Source organism: Girardinichthys multiradiatus, chromosome 8, assembly GCF_021462225.1.
Source record: "Girardinichthys multiradiatus isolate DD_20200921_A chromosome 8, DD_fGirMul_XY1, whole genome shotgun sequence".
Taxonomy (NCBI): Eukaryota; Metazoa; Chordata; class Actinopteri; order Cyprinodontiformes; family Goodeidae; genus Girardinichthys; species Girardinichthys multiradiatus.
Genome location: NC_061801.1, coordinates 31,144,585 through 31,164,883, shown reverse-complemented (window position 1 = coordinate 31,164,883; position 20,299 = coordinate 31,144,585). Strand labels below are relative to the sequence as shown.

The following is a 20,299-nucleotide window of genomic DNA, read 5'->3' as shown; positions in this document are numbered from 1 at the left end:
TCAACGATCGGAACAAGAGGCGTCAGGCAAGGGGCAAGCAGAGGCATAAACCAGATGCAGGAAACAAGGTCGACAACCAGAATCCACATAGTCTGACAGGGAGCAGGCAGAGGCATAAATCCAAAAAGCAAAGCAAGGTCAAGAACAATGATCAGACAGGAAGGAACGCTGGATATCTATACACACAATGGCTTTAAAAAATCTGGCACCGTCTGCTTGTCAGAGTCAGTATATATCAGGGAAGACACTGGTGCTTGGCATTCCACAGATTGCACTACACTGCAGCAGCCACCAGGGGCATCTAATCTGCTGATTGCAGCCAGGGAGACAGGGTAGAGCAGACGTGCCAGAATCATAACACACTTAAAGCGGCTGATTTAAGGTGCTTCGGCCAGCCGTTTCTAATCACTGCACCCTGCTGCTGCTCAGAAAATAAATCAAAGGACAGATCCTGTCTTTTTATTAAGGGATAGAAACATATATTTAATCAAGTATCTGCAGAGTAGTAAAACATTTTGTCACAACACATGGCTAATTATAAAAACATTAAGCCATGTGTAGCCTGTCTTCATCTCAGCAACAGAAACATTTGGCTTCAATTTAGTAGCTGTTGTCTTTATCATGGTCTTGATGTTGACTTTGAAAACAGTGTTAGCTGTTTGCACTGTTTAAGACTATTAAAGATGCAGTTAAATTGCCTTTGTTAAAGGCATGAGTCGAGGAACAGTGCATTTTAGTGCTTTATTTTATTATTATTATTAGCCTACAACTTCAAGCATACAACTTATCACCATTATTTAAAATTGGCAATGCCAATATTAAGGTAAAAATGCTGAATAATGCATCAGTAGCAGTGGGGCAGTGAAACTAATGCTTCATCCCTTTTGAATTCCTTTCTGTAAAATAATGTTTACCTAAGTCTAAAATGAAATACTCATCAAAAACCTGGAAAACAAGTTTTTTTTTTTTTTTTTTGCTTCCGCCTCTCTGCCTGCTCAGATGCTTTTCTCCTAAGCTCCCAGCTTGCTTGAATTCTTTTACTCCTAACTTTTGATCTCTTAGCCAAAATTACAGAAATATTGGACTAAAACAACTCCTTACCAGCGACTCCCAAGGATTATTATTATTGTTATTTTTAAATTGTTTTTAAAGGACTGTGATGTTTTTATAATCGAACTTGAAAGCAGGACAAGTTGACGCCAACTAATCAGCACAAAATGCCTCCCTTCACCACAGAGGACTTCGACAAACCTTTACAGAAATTGGCTGTTTTGGAGATGAAAATCCACCGACTAGAAGTGAATGTGGAGGTGAATATGGGGTACAATGGTGATTCAACTCTGCCTGTGATCCCAAACAGTGACAGCCAGCTCAACAACTCAGCCGGCAATCAGAACACTGAGAATAAACCTACTGGCAGACCCCCCTGGCATGTTTTGTCAAAAAAATCAAGGTGGACAACTCACTGGAAGATTTCAGCAATTAAATAAATTAGAATGGCCAGAATTACAGAGAAATGCCCCCGTTTCCCCTGGGAAAAGGAGACTTCGACAGCGAGCTGCTGTCACAACAACTGATAGGAGTGAGACAGCTGGAAATAATGGAATTCCCCTCCAAAACAAATTTGCTCCACTACAGAATGAAAACCAGGAAAACTATCCATCTTCTGAGAACAATAAAAGGTTTGAGAACAACCTTCATTCTAAACAGTCTTCTCCTAAACTGCCAGAGAAAAAGCTCCCCACCGGACCAAGAACCCTAATAGTGGGCAACACAGCTGTGGATGGGATTAAAAACTTCTGCAACAAGAAAAACACAGAAATTATGATTGGTACCAATAACGTGGTCTCTGATATCTCAGAGAATATTCTTGCAATCACAGAAAAGCGCCTGTCTCTAGAAAACCTTATTATACACTGTGGAGCCATGGATGACGTGGCTAAGAAAAAATCAGAAAGACTGAAGGAGGATTTCACTCGTCTTCTGAATATTGTTGGAGGTCTCAATATCAAGGTGTTTATCAGCAGACCCTTTGCACCAATTTTCTGTGGAGATGAGATTTTTTCCAGACTTCTGATGATTAATAAGTGCTTGAAAAAAACATGTGCCACCACACCTGTGAACTTCATCGACAACTTTAATATTTTTGGAAAAAAAGACAACTCTTCAAGCAAGATGGTTTCTGTTTGGACAAGCCAGTAGCCAGACGTCTCACATCTAATCTCTTCTATTCAGTAAATAATCCACCAGCAGCTTCGACCTTCAGCAGGGAACATAGAGTATCAACAACAATGATAACGCTGCCTCCAACAGCTCCAGCAGAAACAATCAGCCAGTTGGCTGAGAAAGAGCGGTCATCACAAAAGGTCTCCCCGTCGAAATCCATAGGAGAAGTGGACCCCTTCATTATACCCCCATCCCCCCAAACCCAGACCCAGACCGACACCTCTGGTAAACCCCCCTCACACCAGACCCCGACCCAGACCGCACAGAACTCTTCCATCTCCCCACTGAGCCCACTTTTTGCTTTACTGGATTCTGATAACATGAAAGGAGCTCTTAAAATCGGGACCCAAATGGCTCTGACATCTTCTCCATTCAACACCCTGCGTGGCCGAGGCCCTGCTACTAAACCAACATCTTACAAATGCCGCAGACCTCCACCACCTCCTAATCTATCTCCTCCTAATCAGGACCTTCAAATCACTTCTCTGTGATACAGTCTGGGCCCCAGTGGTAACTCTATCAGAAATGAGCATGTCCAGGAGATAAAAGATAGTTGTAAAATCTCTGTGCTTATACGTGACAGAAAGAACAAAGCCGAAAGGATAAGAGACAGTAATAAACAATCAACGAAAGCCATAAACTGTCAGGTACAACCACATACAGAGTTAATATCAGCAACTAAGTCATATAAACTGGCTTTACTGAACATTAGATCTGTCAGGAAAATCATTTTTAATCAATGACTTCATTACTGACCACGATCTTGATGTTATGTTTTTAACAGAAACATGGTTACATGAATTTAATGAAGCTCCCATTCTGATAGAGTCGACGACTCCGAACTACAATTTTTGTTGTGAGAGCAGACAGCAAAGAAAAGGTGGAGGGGTGGCCACTTTGTTTAAAGATTTATTAGAGTGTAAAAAAGTATTTTTGGGCAAATTTGACTGTGTTGAATATTTGGCTCTCCAGGTAAAGAGCCTGGTCTGAACCATGTTCTTGAATATTTACAGGCCCCCTATGTCCAAAACAAACTTTATCAGTGATTTTAATGAGCTTTTATCTGTGATATTTGTTGACTATGACTGTTTAATTATTGTGGGAGACTTCAACATTCACATGGACAATCCTGAAGACAGAAGTGCAATAGATCTTTGTGACATTCTTAGAAATGGTTTGACTCAACATGTTAAACAGCAAACGCACAAAAAGGGACATATTTTAGACTTCATCATCACTAAGGGTCTAAACATTTCCAAGGTGTCTGTAACTGATGTTGTTCTATCTGACCACTTTTCTGTTATTTTTGAAAGCATCATCTGCAATGACTCAGTTTACCAAAGAGACATTATAAGAAAACGCATCTTTAAGGACGGTGCTTCTGAAACCTTTAACCAGATGAGCTGGTAGATAACTTTCATTCTAAAATCTCGGACATCGTTGATTCAATTACTCCAATTAAAGTGAAAGTAGTTTCTGGGAAGAAAATGTCTCCATGGAGAAGTGCTCCACCAGTCAGAAGTGAAAAAAAGGAGTGTCGAAAAGCTGAATGCAGGTGGCGAAAGACTGGACTCCAGGTTCACTATATTATCTATAAAGAGAGACTATACAGATATAAACTACAACTGAAAAATACAAAGGAATCTTTCTTTTCTGAGATCATCAGCAAAAAGATTAACAATGCTCGTGCATTATTTGCCACGGTCGACAGGTTAACAAACCCTCCTGTAACTGCAGCATCCGAACTCCACTCTACCAGGGCCTGCAATGAATTTGCTAAATTCTTTACTGAAAAAACCCAAAAGATCAGAGGGGCAGTCAGCACATCCACATCAACTCCAGTACCAATGTTGTCTCCAACTAGAACTGATTTTGACAAAATTTCCCAATTTCACCAAATAAACTGCAAAATCTTAGAAGAAATCGTACAGCAACTAAGCTCTTCTTCCTGCTGTCTCGATCTTTTACCCACAGCTTTCCTTAAGAAAGCTTTGCCTGTAATAACATCTGATTTAACACCAATAATAAACATGTCCCTTTTGTCAGGTGTTTTCCCCCAGGCCTTAAAAACAGCAATTATCAAACCTCTATTGAAAAAGAGCAACTTGGACAAGCTGCTACTACAGAACTACAAGCCTATATCAAACATCCCCTTCATCAGTAAGATAATTAAAAAAAGCTGTGTTTCAGCAGTTAAACAACTTCCTAACAACGACCAACCGCTTTGATGTCTTCCAGTCAGGCTTCCGTGCTCACCACAGTACAGAGACTGCTCTTGTCAAGGTGTTCAATGACATCCATATAAATGCAGACTGTGGAAGAACCACAGTGCTGGTATTATTGGACCTTAGTGCAGCATTCGACACTGTTGATCACTCCATTTTATTAGAGCGCCTGGAAAACTGGGTCGGCCTTTCTGGTACAGCACTCAACTGGTTTAAATCCTACTTGAAGGACAGGGACTTTTTTGTATCAGTAGGTAACTTTACATCAGAGAGCACAAAAATCACATGTGGCGTTCCCCAAGGTTCCATCTTAGAGCCCCTCCTATTCAATATCTACATCCTCCCCCTAACTCAGATTTTAATAAACAACATAAATTATCATAACTATGCAGACGACACACAGCTATATGTTACGATGTCACCAGGTGACCACGAACCCATTCAAGCGCTGGGTAAATGCTTAGAAGAAATCAATGCATGGATGGGCCTAAATTTTCTTCAGCTGAATCAAAACAAAACTGAAGTAATAATCTTTGGACCAAAGGAAGAGCGTTTAAAAGTTAGCACACAGCTTCAGTTAATACAGCTAGAAACCACCAGTCAGGCTCGAAACCTGGGTGTAGTGATGGACTCAGACCTGAACCTTCAGAGGCACATAAAGATAGTAACAAGGTCAGCCTTCTATCACCTAAAGAACATCTCCAGGATTAAAGGACTAATGTCTCAGCAGGACCTTGAAAAACTAATTCATGCGTTCATCTTTAGTAGAATTGATTACTGCAACGGTGTCTTCACAGACCTGCCTAAAAAGTCGATCAGACAGCTGCAGTTGATACAGAATGCTGCTGCCAGCGTCCTCACTAGAAGTAAGAAGTGGAGCACATCACCCCAGTTCTAAAGTCCTTACACTGGCTCCCTGTAGCTCAGTGAATAGACTTAAAAATACTTATGTTCGTTCGTCGTTCGTTCGTTCGTCGTCTTCCGCTTATCCAGGACCGGGTCGCGGGGGCAGCAGACTCAGCAGAGACGCCCAGACGTCCCTCTCTCCAGACACCTCCTCCAGTTCCTCCAGGGGGAGCCCAAGGCGTTCCCAGGCCAGCCGAGAGACATAGTCCCTCCAGCGTGTCCTGGGCCGTCCCCTGGGCCTCCTCCCGGTGGGACGTGCCTGGAACACCTCCCGAGGAAGGCGTCCAGGAGGCATCCGGTATAGATGCCCGAGCCACCTCAACTGGCTCCTCTCGATGTGGAGGAGCAGCGGCTCTACTCCGAGCCCCTCCCGGATGGCCGAGCTCCTCACCCTATCTCTAAGGGAGTGCCCGGCCACCCTACGGAGGAAGCTCATTTCAGCCGCTTGTATCCGTGATCTCGTTCTTTCGGTCATGACCCAAAGTTCATGGCCATAGGTGAGGGTAGGAACGTAGACCGACCAGTAAATTGAGAGCTTTGCTTTTCGGCTCAGCTCTCTCTTCACCACAATGGACCGGCACAGCGCCCCCATTACTGTGGCAGCTGCACCGATCCGTCTGTCGATCTCCCGCTCCATTCTTCCCTCACTCGTGAACAAGACCCCAAGATACTTAAACTCCTCCACTTGAGGCAGGAACTCCCCTCCAACCTGAAGAGGACAAGCCACCCTTTTCCGGTCGAGTACCATGGCCTCGGACTTGGAGGAGCTGATCCTCATCCCAGCCGCTTCACACTCGGCTGCGAACCGCCACAGCGCATACTGTAGGTCTTGGCTAGAGGGGGCCAGCAGGACCACGTCATCCGCAAAAAGAAGAGACGAAATCCACTGGTCCCCAAACCAGACCCCCTCCGGCCCTTGGCTGCGTCTAGAAATCCTGTCCATAAAAGTTATGAACAGGACCGTCGACAAAGGGCAGCCCTGCCGGAGTCCAACATGCACTGGGAACAGGTCCGACTTAGTGCCGGCAATGCGGACCAAACTCCTGCTCCGCTCGTACAGGGACCGGATGGCCCCTAATAAAGGGCCCCCGATTCCATACTCCTGGAGCACCCCCCACAGGGCATCACGAGGGACACAGTCGAATGCCTTCTCCAGGTCCACAAAACACATGTGAACCGGTTGGGCAAACTCCCATGAACCCTCGAGCACCCTGTAGAGGGTATAGAGCTGGTCCAGTGTTCCACGGCTGGGACGAAAACCACACTGTTCCTCCTGAAGCCGAGGTTCGACTATCGGTCGGACTCTCCTCTCCAATACCCTGGCGTAGGCCTTACCAGGGAGGCTGAGGATTGTGATCCCCCTGTAGTTGGAACACACCCTCCGGTCCCCCTTCTTATAAAGGGGGACCACCACCCCAGTCTGTCAGTCCAGAGGCACTGTCCCCGACCGCCACGCAATGTTGAAGAGCCGTGTCAACCATGACAGCCCTACAACATCCAGAGACTTGAGGTACTCAGGGCGGATCTCATCCACCCCCGAAGCCTTGCCACCGCGGAGCTTTTTAACCACCTCGGTGACTTCAGCCTGGGTGATGAAAGAGTCCAACCCCGAGTCCCCAGCCTCTGTTTCCACCACGGAATGCGTGATGGCAGGATTGAGGAGATCCTCGAAGTACTCCTTCCACCGCCCGATAATGTCCTCAGTCGAGGTCAGCAGTCTCCCGCCCCCACTATAAACAGTGTTGGCAGAGCACTGCTTCCCCCTCCTGAGACGTCGGACGGTTTGCCAGAATCGCTTCGAGGCCAACCGGTAGTCCTTCTCCATGGCCTCACCGAACTCTTCCCAGGCCCGAGTTTTTGCCTCTGCCACAGCCCGGGCCGCAGCACGCTTGGCCTCACGGTACCCGTCAGCCGCCTCAGGAGTCCCACAAGCCAACCACAGCCGATAGGACTCCTTCTTCAGCTTAACAGCATCCCTTACTGCCGGTGTCCACCACCGGGTTCTGGGATTGCCGCCACGACAGGCACCGCAGACCTTACGGCCGCAGCTATGGGCAGCAGCATCGACAATAGATGCAGAGAACATGGTCCACTCTGACTCTATGTCTCCAACATCCCTCAGAATATGGTCAAAGCTCTCCCCCTCCCTTCATGAGGGGTTCTTGAACCATTCTTTGTCTGACCCATCACCTAGAACCTGTTTGCCATGGGAGACCCTACCAGGGGCATTTAGGCCCCAGACAACATAGCCTCTAGGATCATTTGAGCACTCAAACCCCTCCACCACGTTAAGGTGACGGTTCAAGGAGGGAGGGGTAAAAATACTTATGTTAGTCTATAAATCAGTGAATGGCTTAGCACCAAAATATATTACAGACTTGTTGTCAGTGTATCAACCACCCAGACCTCTCAGATCATCTCGCTCAAATCTACTCTGTGTACCCAAAACCAGAACCAAACATGGAGAAGCAGCTTTTAGTTCTTATGCTCCACCAATCTGGAATAAACGTCCAGAAAACTGTAAAAGCACCGAAACCCAAAGTTGCTTTAAATCAAGATAAAAAACTTATTTGTTTAGAGTGGCCTTTGACTGTGCAATCTAGGCATGATTAGTTGCGTTTTCAGTCCAATTTTCCTTTCATTTTCTTGTCCATCATTCTATTCTCTTTATTTTATTTTATTTTACTTTTTTAAATTACCTCTGTTGTTTGATGTTATCATTTGACTTGTTTTTCTGTGTCTGTATCTGTGTTTATTTGCTTTGTGATTGTATTGTAATTGTATGTACAGCGCTTTGAGTGTCTCGTTGCTGAAAAGCGCTATATAAATAAACTTACCTTACCTTAGCTCTGAAGCCTTGTCTTTTTCAGACAATAAAGCTAAGAGCATCAAGAGAAAAAAACTAAAATAATTACTGTATAAATATTTTAATAATTAAAATAATCATTTAAACTCTTTAATACAACATATTTAATCTTACTCGTTTGAAAGGCTATAATAAAAACACTAAGCAGACATAAAACCACAACTCATTTGTGTGTCCAGAAAAGTTTCATTAATAATGGTGTACTCACTTCCAGTCACTGCTTCCTGGACAACCAGGCGTTTTGCTTTCTTAATAGTTGTATGAAATCAGAGTTAGGAGCTCTTTTTAAAACCTCTTTCTCTGTTTGTTTTGGTTTCTGCGTGACTTCTGCTGCTGCCTTGTCATCTGAGCATCCAGGCTCAGTGGATGAGAGCATGATCGTTTGCAGAATTTATATCAAGATAAGAACAAGCCCTTTGCTCATTCTCACCCTGCTTCCTATAGGCTAGGAGGTTAAATCTAGTCACTTTTTTACTGGATGGCTGTGTTTATAATTCCTGTTCGATGTTTGGGCAATAGTGATTGCAGAAAAGAAGGTTGAGTAGGTCTTTGTGTCAACATGTCAACATGCTGTCCTGAAGAAGCTTGTGACTGCTGTGACAGGCAGTCACAGCCATACAGTTGCTAAAATAGACTCCAAGGAGAGGTTGTAAATACTTTTTTTATGCTCACTCTAAGCACACTGTTGGAATAATTTAATATAGATTTATCTTATATTTTCTCCTATTCTTTAACTTGACTATTTGATTTTTATAACCTTTCATGATGTTTGTGTGAGTTTGTCTGCAGGCAAAGGTCATAAATGGAGCTGAGAAGGAAGCAGTCCGCAGTTGAGGAGGTCATAAAAGATGAAGACTGATTGTGCTGAACGGACAACACACTGATCCTAGGATTGAAGGAGACTGTGGAAGTGTGTTGTTAAACGATAATGGTGTTTATGACCTGTATACGATGCAGCTGTTTTTCCCATCCTAAGAGAGTAACGTTCTTTGTAATTAGGGACCCCCGAAAAGATAATAAAAAAAGAGGGTCGAACAGTTTTTTTCAGAGCGGTAGAGAGATTGTAACTGAAAACGTCTCTATCCGTTCTCCTCGCAGCGAGTAAAAAACGAATTCTTTGTCTTTCTCTTCTTTTTGTGATGTTATAAGTATTGTAGGTTGTTTAAACCTGACACACACCTCCAAAGTCAATAATTCAGAGTGGACATCACAAAGCCCTGATCTCAGTCCCACAGAAACTTTGTGGGCTGAATCACAAAGGTGTGTGTCAGCTCTCTCTCATCATTATTACATCTTGCAAATAGAAATAATTTTGGTGATCCAAACTGACCTAAACAGAAAAAAATATCTGTCTCATTTAATTTCAGAGAACGAGTAAAAAATGTTCGGTCTTCTAATTTAATGTAAATAAAGATCTGGTTTCAACTATGTCAGTAGTTTATAAAGTCTTTGACTCAAAAATTACCTGAATGACTATTCCTGAAACAATTGTATTAAACTGCTGATTAAATCTGAAGCTGTCTTGATGTTATTTTACTGCATCTGCTTAAAAACCCGCTAGAAGATAAGTGCAGAAGTGTTCGCCAAGGGGCTGTTTATACAGAGCTGAGTATTAACAGACTGAACTGAAAGAAATCAGAACAAGTTCTGGATATGAAACCCATCTGAAATGTTATGTTTTTGCTTGTTACACTGTCATGCCACCTGTTGCAGTTTCATAGCCTTTAAAAATGGCATGTCATGTAATGTCATTACCATCTCGTGGCAAGTTTAGTCACATAAAAACAGAGGAGCTAAAGTCTTTGGATTTTGTTACTGGACATGTCCAGGGCATTTGAAAAGGTCAGTGAATTAATTCTTTGCTGTTGAGACTTAAAATGAGGAGGAAGGAAATGATGAGCCATAAGATAAATACATTTCTTGTTGTAGTCGCAAACTAAAAAGGTATCTTCAAAAGATAAAATTATGTGTAACACAATTATTAACTATTTTGCTGTTAATGCATACTTTATATAAACCCCTTCTTCCCAAGATTAAAGTACTTGGTTTTATATATAACATTTAATCTTTGCATAATCTTTCCAGGTAGTCTGGGTCCTCTATCATGCCCTCTAATCTTTAGCTCACCCCACAGTCTTTCAATACGTTATTTGGAAGAAGGTTGATTTTGTTTCTGGTGAACTATTTCTGTGTTCATTTGGTCATTTGTTTCAGATCATTCCCCTGCAGAAATACCTAATAAAGAGCAGTGATCAGTTTTCTGGCAGATTACACCAGAATTTGATTTAAAATGTCCTGGTATTCCCACATTGCGGCATCACAGATCCTCCGACATACATGGCTGTGAGGTGCTTTTACACACATTCATTATTTTTTATACCAAACCTACCTGGAATATTTGATGCCAAATGCTTTCTTTCTTTGTTGTTTATTTACAAGGGGACAAGTGTTAAGTATTATCAAATACTGAACACTATAATGTTTATGGCCTTTACTAATTTGGAATGCACGTCCCCAGATGGGCCTTCAACAACAAAACAGTTTAAAACACAGTAAACAGCATAGCAGGACAAAAAACAATTATATCATGCATAACATAAATCTTATATTATCTTTAAAACCACAATGAAACAAAAGGACCGCTGTTGAACCATCATGGGCTGGCTGTTAATCATGACTGGAGGACTGGTCTTATAGAAACTGCTTCAGTCTGAAATTGTGCCAGTTTGGAACCAGTTTCAAGTCCTCAGGTAAAGAATTGTACATAATAATGGCTTGCACAAAAGTGCTTTTATGAAAAGATACCATACAATTCTTGCTGGATGCACTACTAGCTACCAAACCTACAAAACCGAGAGGAAGCACAAGTTCACTGAGCACTTGAGCAGCCTGACCTTGCAAACATTCAAAAATTAGAAATATATTACAAACGTTCATCCTCTTGATTTTTTTAAGAACATGGCAATGATGAAATCTAATAGATTTCTGTCCAACATTTTAATTACTCTGTAATATATTATCCTTAAATGCCTGATGGTTGTTGATGTAGCTTGAGACCAGGAGGTCACACAGTAACTTAAATGGAAGAGAATAACAACTCTGCTCACCACTTTAACATGTTATTCAAATTTTAAATGAGAATCTTAATCCTTCGATCAAAGTTCATCAAGTATTTAGCACACTCCAAACATTTATGTTGGCTGGTAGAATAGAAAAGACTGATTCTGATTGGCTTGTAGATAGTGTGTAAAGGTTGGACTGAAAATTTGGTGACCTCAGATGCCACTCTGTTAATTTTCTTGCAGCCATTTCTGGACACAAATAGCAACACAGGTCTTCCTTACCCATATTCTGTTTTCTCTTTCACTGTGAAAATATATTTAAACTCTAGGAAAAAGGGATAAATGAATTACTAATTAAAAATTTCTGGTCACTGAACAACTTAAGGTGACGTAGAAACTTAAAAAAATATATATGCCTTGTGAGAATTGTTCAGGGGAGATGTGGCATTTTGCTAAAAACTGTTGTTGCAGAATGTGGCATTTATTTTGGCCATTACTATTCGTTTTTATGTCTGAATACACTAATGCAAAAAAGATTAATTTCTTTTAAGGCTTTTTACCCTAATTAGCTGGACGACCAATAAATGTGAAGGTTGCTGGAATTGTATCAACTTTCGGCAGTCAAGTTGATATATTTAGATAGCAATGCATTTAAAAAAAATAGTTGGATTCAGTGATTTTGCAATCTAGCCATTCCAAAAACAATTGAGACAATCCAGCTTCCAACTGTTAAAGAAAAAATCCATTGTCCAAAGAAAAGCTGTGGTAGTAGTCATTTCCTGCAGGTCAGCCCTATTCTTTACGTGGCATGCTATCATAAATCTCCCAGCTTGTTAAGCTAACTACCTCCTTAGCTGTCGGCCAAGCAGCTTTTACTCAACAACAAGCTCTTTCTTATCTTGTATCCATAATCAAATGTAAAAAACAACAACAAAAAGTATAAAACGACAAGTCTTGTTACAAAAAAAATGACTACCTGAGTAGAAGGCCCGTTGTCTCGTACTGAACAAGAAATGGAAGAAATACCAACTAATGTGAGATTGCCATGTCCCAAAAAGTCTAAAGTGAGGTCCATTAATGCAGGATGATGACATGTTCTGTATTGCAGTCCATGTGGTCCCCTAAGGAAGGTGTATTAGACATTTTCATATGGAACTTTTAAAGCATTTATTCTTTCATAAAATTCAGACATTTTCTTATCTTCAATATGCAAGTTTTCCAGCTGGATGTTAATGCTTAGTTTGACTTTTTGGCATTTCACAAGGTCCTCTGACCTGTTTTTAATTCATTAACGGAATTCTGTGTTTATTTGTTTGAAAACAGACAAACCTCTAAAATACTTGATGACATTCCTTTAGAGCAACTCTACCGAGCTACAAGTGCTTCAGAAGAGTCACTCAAGAGTTAATATAAGGGCCTTATCCTCTACTCATTAACTTCTTGAGTTGGGATTTACTCCTTACCTGTTAGGAATGTGAATGTTTAAAGGGAGATTAGCAATATCATGGCAACATCAGACAGATCATGGCTCTTTAATCACATAATAAGACTTGGTTCAACTATTTCATTAAGGCTAGATGTTCAGATGTTAACAGAAACAACCTGTTGATTCAGCAGGTCTAATTTCTGACCTTTTTCTTCTCTGTGCTCTTCTCTAAATTAGTGCTGAGTGTGCAGAGTTGGGGAGGTCGTGTCCATGTAGCTCAATCCACTGTGGGGCCCAAGGAAGATGTTACTCATTACAAACAACATTTCCGATGAACGTACACGCAGTAATCGTAATTTAGTTGAAAAGCTACACTTCATAATTCCATACTTTTCCAGAGTCAAACAAAAAAGTTTTTATTCCAGTTTTTTTACATTTTGAACACTTTTCTGCAAAGTATTTAGTTGATTTTAATGTTCCACTAATTAAACATCAAAATGCTGATGTTAACTTATAATTTGGTAAACTGGTTTTTTGCTACCTGTGCAAATTTAGATTAGCTATATTTGTCAAAATGGTCAAATCTGGACTGGATCAATCTACACAGTAAAGCACTGTATGATGCCTTTGTTTCAGTTTGTAAAAATTCATATAATCTCAGCTTCAATGCTGTAGCAAGTTGAGAACTTCAGACCCAGTTAATACCGTAATCTAAGAGATTCAGAGGTAAAAAAATATAAGGTTTTTGAATAAGTGTAAATTTTTCTACAGGTTATCACTCAGTTATTACAGAAAGACGAAAACAATAACATTAATTACTAAGTGTAACATGAAAAATAATTTTTTTGCTCTTTTGGTTAAACTTGTTTTCATTCTTCCCTTTTTCAAATTCTTTTCACTTTTAAAAGGCCTGTAAAATGTTCAGTTCTTTACATTTCACTCCTAATTTTGCAAGAATAGTTAATCAGTTTGGAGGTTAATTTCGCACATTTTCTATGATAACAAGGGAAAGCAGATGATGTCACTGAATTTAACAAAGTCTTTGTTGTATTTATCATTGTGAAAGATTAGTTCATTAAAACTGGCCTTTAGTTTCCTTAAAGACCCCCCATTTCAGACCATCATCATCGACCTGAGCTCCCGCATACAGACTTTTATCAGCTGAGGACTGTTCCAGTTTCTGGTGCTGCAGCAACACCAAGTGGCAGTAAGATTGTGAGACTAACAATGTCAAAGTAAGACCTAATCGAGCTTTTTTGTTTATTCCAGCCTGTTTTCTCTACACTTATATATACATTCATAATGGCAGCTTTTTTTGTTTTTTTAAAAGTGCTCTACAAACGGTTTTCTCTGGACTTTTGCACGGCCAATAAACAGGCTCCCTTCAGACCTGCAACACAGCATTAAGAGAAGAAGAAATAATTTAAACTCCAGGGTGTCTCCTCCTCCTCTAAACTTTCACTCTATGACATAATTTCTGGGACGTCTCTTTTGTATGCTGCTTTATTTTGGTATTGATCCCTTTTTGCTCTCCTTATTCAGTCTATTTCCTCATTTTAAGATTCCTTATGTTTTTGTTTTGTACTTATATTTTATTTATGCTCTGAGTTGCTGTCTTTAGTTCTCTGTAGATCTCAGTTCTTGTTTTATTTTTAAAGTCTTTCCATAGGCTCTGTGTATTTAATTTATATTTTTTTGTTGTTCCTGTTTCTGAATTTCTTTGGTTTGAATGGTGATTCATTCTTATGTTAGGTTGTGTCCTGTTTGTGGTTTAAATTATTTCTGGTTTCTGTGTCTTTGCTTCATTGTATTGCTGTGCTTTATAAGCAGTTGTCTCTTATTTCCTGTGTTTTACCTCACTTACTGCAGCATTTTCAACTCATAGCTGACATTTATTCTGCTAAATAGACCCATTTGTGTTCACACCAGTAACCACACTCCCCAGTATTTATGTCTCTCAGTTTCTGCCATTCTCTGCTGGTTTCTTTTGTTGTTGTTTTTTCACGTTTTTCATCAAACCTCCACTCAACCTTTGTCCTGCTGTAGTTACTAGTTCTCAACAAACAACAAACTAGACACTATAGGATACATCTGGCTCAGAAATCTTGTTTGAACTGCTTTTCAAAAGGGAAGAGAATTTCAAAAAATAGACACTAAAATTTTAGATTGATTTGGCAAATTTATTTCTGTTTAGAAATGAATCACATATTTGTATTCACATGGCAGCGACTTCCTGTATGCTTCTGAGGGGAGCATTTGTCTCACATTGTTATTTCTCAACCAAAATAAAGGTAACTCTCGTTGCACTGCTTTAGTTTAGCCTGACCTCTTACCTCTGTGTGGAATGAAGTTAGAAACCTTTTCTTTCCCCCAGTGGACCTACTTGTTAAAGAAAAGGCATATAGGCCTTGGTTCTCAGAGAAAAAAACAACACTTTGGATCCATACAAAGACAAACTATTGGCTCATGTAGTTAAAAATATATTTTCCCTTGTTAGCACCAAATCAGTTAAACCACAATTCTGCACTGGCTCTGTATTGCTGTGAGGCAAAGCCTTAGGATAAAATAAGAACCCACCAAACTGTTCCTTCTCTGATGTATCACTGGCTGGCTCTGTTTTATTTCTAATCAGTAAATGAGTTCAAAGATCTTTTCTCACTCCCATGGCAGGAGTTTTGTATGTAATTGCCACCTTGATATTCTGTACCCACATAGGCTGATTGGTGAAAACCAGGCCAAACGGCAGTTAATAGTACAAAGAAGAAAAACAAAATGAACACAGAGTATAGGGGTGCAAAAGCTCTGTCAAACACTTTGTTTAGGAAGGAGATAAAGATGAACACAAACACAAAAGGACTGCACATGAAGTACTTTCTGTGGGAAAGACAAATACATAAAAGTACACACACTGTTAATAGTAGCAATGTTTATATTAAGGTCATTGTCGGGCAAATAAACACAGTTAAAACTGAAGCACTGAGCCAGCAATACTTTGAATGGAAAAGAAAAGCATACACATAGTTCATGGTTGTAATAGCTATGAAATAGCTTAGCTAATCAGTAGAACACAGGTAAACAATGAAGCACTGAGTTAGGAGTACTTTCTGTGAGAATATTGTGTCTATGTTTTTATAAATTGTCTCCCGCCTCAGATTCCTTCTGGGTGGGAGTCCAGTAAACCTGAAACATGAATTAATAATGTCTGTGAGTGAAGAAGCAAACCTCCATCTCCTCTCTCAAACTTTGACTATTATTACAAATCCTCACAATCATGAATTCTTATAATAAACTTTTCCCATTCACTGTAATCATGGTCCGGTGTTTTTATGTGACATTAATAACTCTCCACTTCAGTTGTAGAATGTGTTCTCATCGAGCATAACAGCAAGGAATAGGATCAAACATTTTACACACAGGTGTCTTTAAATATCCCTCATTTACATAGGGAAATACAATCTTTGTCAACTTAAACAACCTCCCAAACCTACATTGTTTTACCCATCCTCCCAGATTGTGGTATTATTGAGAGAACAAATCATGTTAACTTGTATAATTAAATTTAGACATATTTGAATGACCATGTTCGCTCCAAACACTCGCCTGTAGACTAGCTGTATATCTGCCAGCAAAACCCAACAGTGAAACTGATTACATCATGGAGAAAACAGTAAATAAACTCACTCAAAACAATGCTGGTTAAATGCAGAGTTAACAGTAACTTTAAAGCTTCCTTTACATTTAGCATTAATTCAATTCAATTCAATTCAGTTTAACTATATAGCGCCAATTCACAACGCATGTTGTCTCAAGGCACTTCACAACAGTCAGGTACATACATTCCTATTAATCCTAACAATTGAACAGTGCAGTCGGAGTTAGCTTTTTATTCAAATTGGATAAAACGTTTTTCTATCTAAGGAAACCCAGCAGATTGCATCCAGTCAGTGACTTACAGCATTCCCTCCTCCCGGATGAGCATGTAGAGACAGTGGACAGTCACTGGCGTTGACTTTGCAGCAATCCCTCATACTGAGCATGCATGTAGCGACAGTGGAGAGGAAAAACTCCCTTTTAACAGGAAGAAACCTCCAGCAGAACCAGGCTCAGTGTGAGCGGCCATCTGCCACGACCGACTGGGGGTTAGAGAGAACAGAGCAGAGACACAAAGAGAACAAAGAAGCACTGATCCTGGAGTACTTTCTATGGGAAGGAAAAGTAAATGTTAATGGATGTAACTCCTTTAGTCGTTTCACCTAGAAAGAAAGAACAGATAAACTCTGAGCCAGTTTTCAAGGTTAGAGTCTGAAAGAGAGCACATATAATTAGTTACAGTAAAGGCTCAGTCAATCGCCATGTCTAGGAGAGAGAAAGGGTTAAACACTAAAAGACAGGGCTATGTGGATCATCGGTAGAGGTTGAGCATTAAGTTGTTGCCAGCAGAAGCTCGGATGATTCCCCTCTCCAGAAAGGTGTCACAGGTAGACACAGAGGCCAGGTGTAGCTTCTAGGAAGAGAAAAGAGAGAACAAGGTTAAAAGCTGAAATAACAGCAAATAATGCAAAATTGGAGAGTAGTGTGAGAATGTAGCGAAGAGGGTGAAAGTGGTCATTATGTCCTCCAGCAGCCTAAGCCTATAGCAGCATAACTACACAGATAGTTTCAGTTCAGATTATTTAGTTAAACTCCGCTTATTTACAACAATGTCGTCTCAAGGAACCACACAAAGGGTCCCACTGATGGTCATTGTTATACTAAAAACCACAAGGATTGGGATACCTCTCTCTGTCAGACTGATCACAACCATCGGAAAAGAGAAGGGGTCAGACAAGTAGCAGAAATGGAGGGTGTGTTTGCACCTCAACCATAACTGAGCCGGTTTTGGCTAAACCTGACTCCCCCTTACTCCATCCAACAGGGAGGTAGGAAGGCTCCCTCCCTGATAAACTCAGCTACTCTAACTATAAGCTTTATCAAAAAGGAAAGTTTTAAGCCTAGCCTTAAAAGTAGACAGGGTGTCTGCCTCACGGACTAAAGCTGGGAGCTGGTTCCACAGGAGAGGAGCCTGATAACTAAAGGATCTGCCTCCCATTCTACTTCTAGAGACTCTAGGAACCACCAGTAAACCTGCAGTCTGAGAACGAAGTGCTCTGTTAGGAACATATGGAACAGTCAGATCTCTGATGTATGATGGAGCTAGATCATAAGGGCTTTATATGTGAGGAGGAGAATTTTAAATTGTATTCTGGACTTACCAGGGAGCCAATGAAGGGAAGCTAAAGTAGGGGAAATATGATCTCTCTTTTTAATTTTCATCAGAACTCTTGCTGCAGCATTTTGAATCAGCTGAAGGCTTTTAACTGCATTTTGTGGACATCCTGATAGTTACTCCCTTTTAACAATAATAATAAAAGATACAGATATTATTTTGGCAGCCATGGTCATTGTTTTTACCTAGCAGTTTTTATCCTGTATTTAAGTATGTTTTTCTGCCATTTATACATTTTCCTCAAAATTTGCTAATTCCTTTATGAATTTGGTTCCTCAGGTAATACAGCACATTTTTTAATAGAAGTTAAGTTAAAGAGCTTTTTTTTATGCTTCTGAAAATATTTTACATGGTGTTTACAGTTATCTTTGTACTTTCTTTTTCCTACAGTATATTTATTCTATCTAATGAGACTGTGAATATCTGGAGCCACCTTCTGGGTTTCCTTCTTTTTTTTCTCTTGGGGTCAATGACCTTTCCTCAGTATTGCCAGCCACTGGAGCAAACAGAGAGGACTACGTCATCTACGCCATAGGACTCTTCTGCTTCCAGGTAACAGCTGCTTTTGAGCTCGGTCGTGGTTAATTTGTTCAGTCCATCAGAGAGGATTTTCTTTGTATGTCCACCATTGGTGAAATGATTTGTGTCATTTTTTCTCCATTTTTTGGTTTAACAAATGGATTCACGTAGGGTTGCTTTTCCTGCTGCTGGATCAATCAGCTGTACCCACTCTGGTGTGGATTGAATGGAGGTAGAGTGGATTAAAAAACTTTTACACAACCCTGTTGAATGTCAACTGAATTAGGCCATGATAAGTCATTTAAAAACCTGTTCACTTTTAGAACAAATAAATCAAATTTGAGGTAAAATGTAACAAAATAAAAGCACTGCAATAACCTGGAGGCATACGTATGCACACCCTCTAATCAATACTTTGTTGAATCACCTTTTGAAATAACTTCAGCAAGTAGTGGGTGTGCCCTAAATGGGACGACAATCTTTGTTCTTCGTGTGTCTGGATTGGACTCGGGCGGCTTAGGATTCTCACAGTATGATAACCTTGAGTAAAACGTCATGGTGTCATGGTAGCACATTATTTTTATCGTAAATCTAAACAAATAAATATAGCATTAATCAAGTGCTTTTTCTTTTTACTGAAAACCCCACAATTATTCATACCCCAGCTGAAATAATGTAACACACTGACTATCAATGTTATATTAATGTTATTTTTATAGTTTATGTATTGATATTTTGATTTTCACACATAGATTTCTGCAAAAAAGAAAAATTAATAGCCCATTAAGGAGAAAGCTAATAGTGCAGTAGTCTTCTTTCAGTCTGGAGCAACAGGTGGGAGAGGGGCAGCAATGCTTTACTCGATGCACAGCTTGGGAAACTCGGGTCACTCTGGAACTTTTCTGGTCTTTCATTAAAAGAAGCTTTAAACATGCAAACATTAACAGAAAAATGCTGTGGTTTTTAATAAGGATGCACAATATATCTCCATATCTGATTTTTTTTTAACATATTGGTATGGGTCCAATTGGTGAAAGTGGGCCAATATTAATAACCAATGTTTATTTCCATCGTGTTTGACTTTCAGGAGAGGGAGGGGTTGGCAATATCAGCAGCGTCATTTTTCTCATGGTGGAAAATATTTTAGTAAATATTGGTTATTCACTATAAAAGCAATATTAATATCGGATATCGATATTGGCCCAAATCTTCAGATCTGGACATCCCTAGTTCTAAAACTAGTTCTTCTTTGGTATAGTTTGATACTGGGTGGATTTAGCAGATGCCTTTTCTTCCAAAGACAGCCTTCAGGCCCAACCATGTAGAAGAATGTGTTATGATGATGTGGCACAGAACCAACACTGGGAATCACCAAAAGAACAGTATACCCACAGTCAAACATGGTGGTGGCAGTTCCATGCTATGGGCTTTAACAGGAGTGTGTACACATTCAGTAGTTCATCTTAGTTCAGTTGGCATAAACTACTGAATGTTAGCTGTGTGTTTTTACAATTCCTGTAGAAGCCAGTAAATAAATGAAAAACCTCTGACTTTACTGGTTTAGACTGCTTATATTTTAGATATCATGTGTTTTTCATTCCTACCCCTTAGTGAATTTTGTGGATATTTTTTATCCACTAAATTTTAAGCTTAGATAAATGTACATGTTATTGATGCACAAACTTGTAATTACAACACTAGAAGTGATGTAATTGTTAAAAAGTGAACTATAACCCATTTATCGTTTTCTGAATAATTGAGTAAATTGAAGTTTGAAGCTGGGATTATTAAAAGATAAGCTGC

The 20,299-nt window shown here is 40.1% G+C and overlaps 1 protein-coding gene across 3 annotated transcripts in view; it reads right to left on the bottom strand.

Annotated features, from left to right (window-relative positions):
* LOC124873063 (sulfate anion transporter 1-like) overlaps window positions 1-16,715 on the bottom strand; it is a 32,033-nt gene extending 15,318 nt beyond the window's left edge. For 2 of the 3 annotated variants that reach the window (XM_047373549.1, XM_047373552.1), the window contains exon 1: window positions 16,665-16,715. In XM_047373549.1, coding sequence (XP_047229505.1) covers window positions 16,665-16,690 — 26 coding nt within the window. In that variant the 5' untranslated portion in view covers window positions 16,691-16,715. Of the gene's footprint in view, window positions 1-8,431; window positions 8,554-16,664 lie in introns of those variants that run through there. The other variant, XM_047373550.1, reaches the window with a different exon arrangement.
* Between the last annotated feature and the right edge of the window lie 3,584 nt (window positions 16,716-20,299).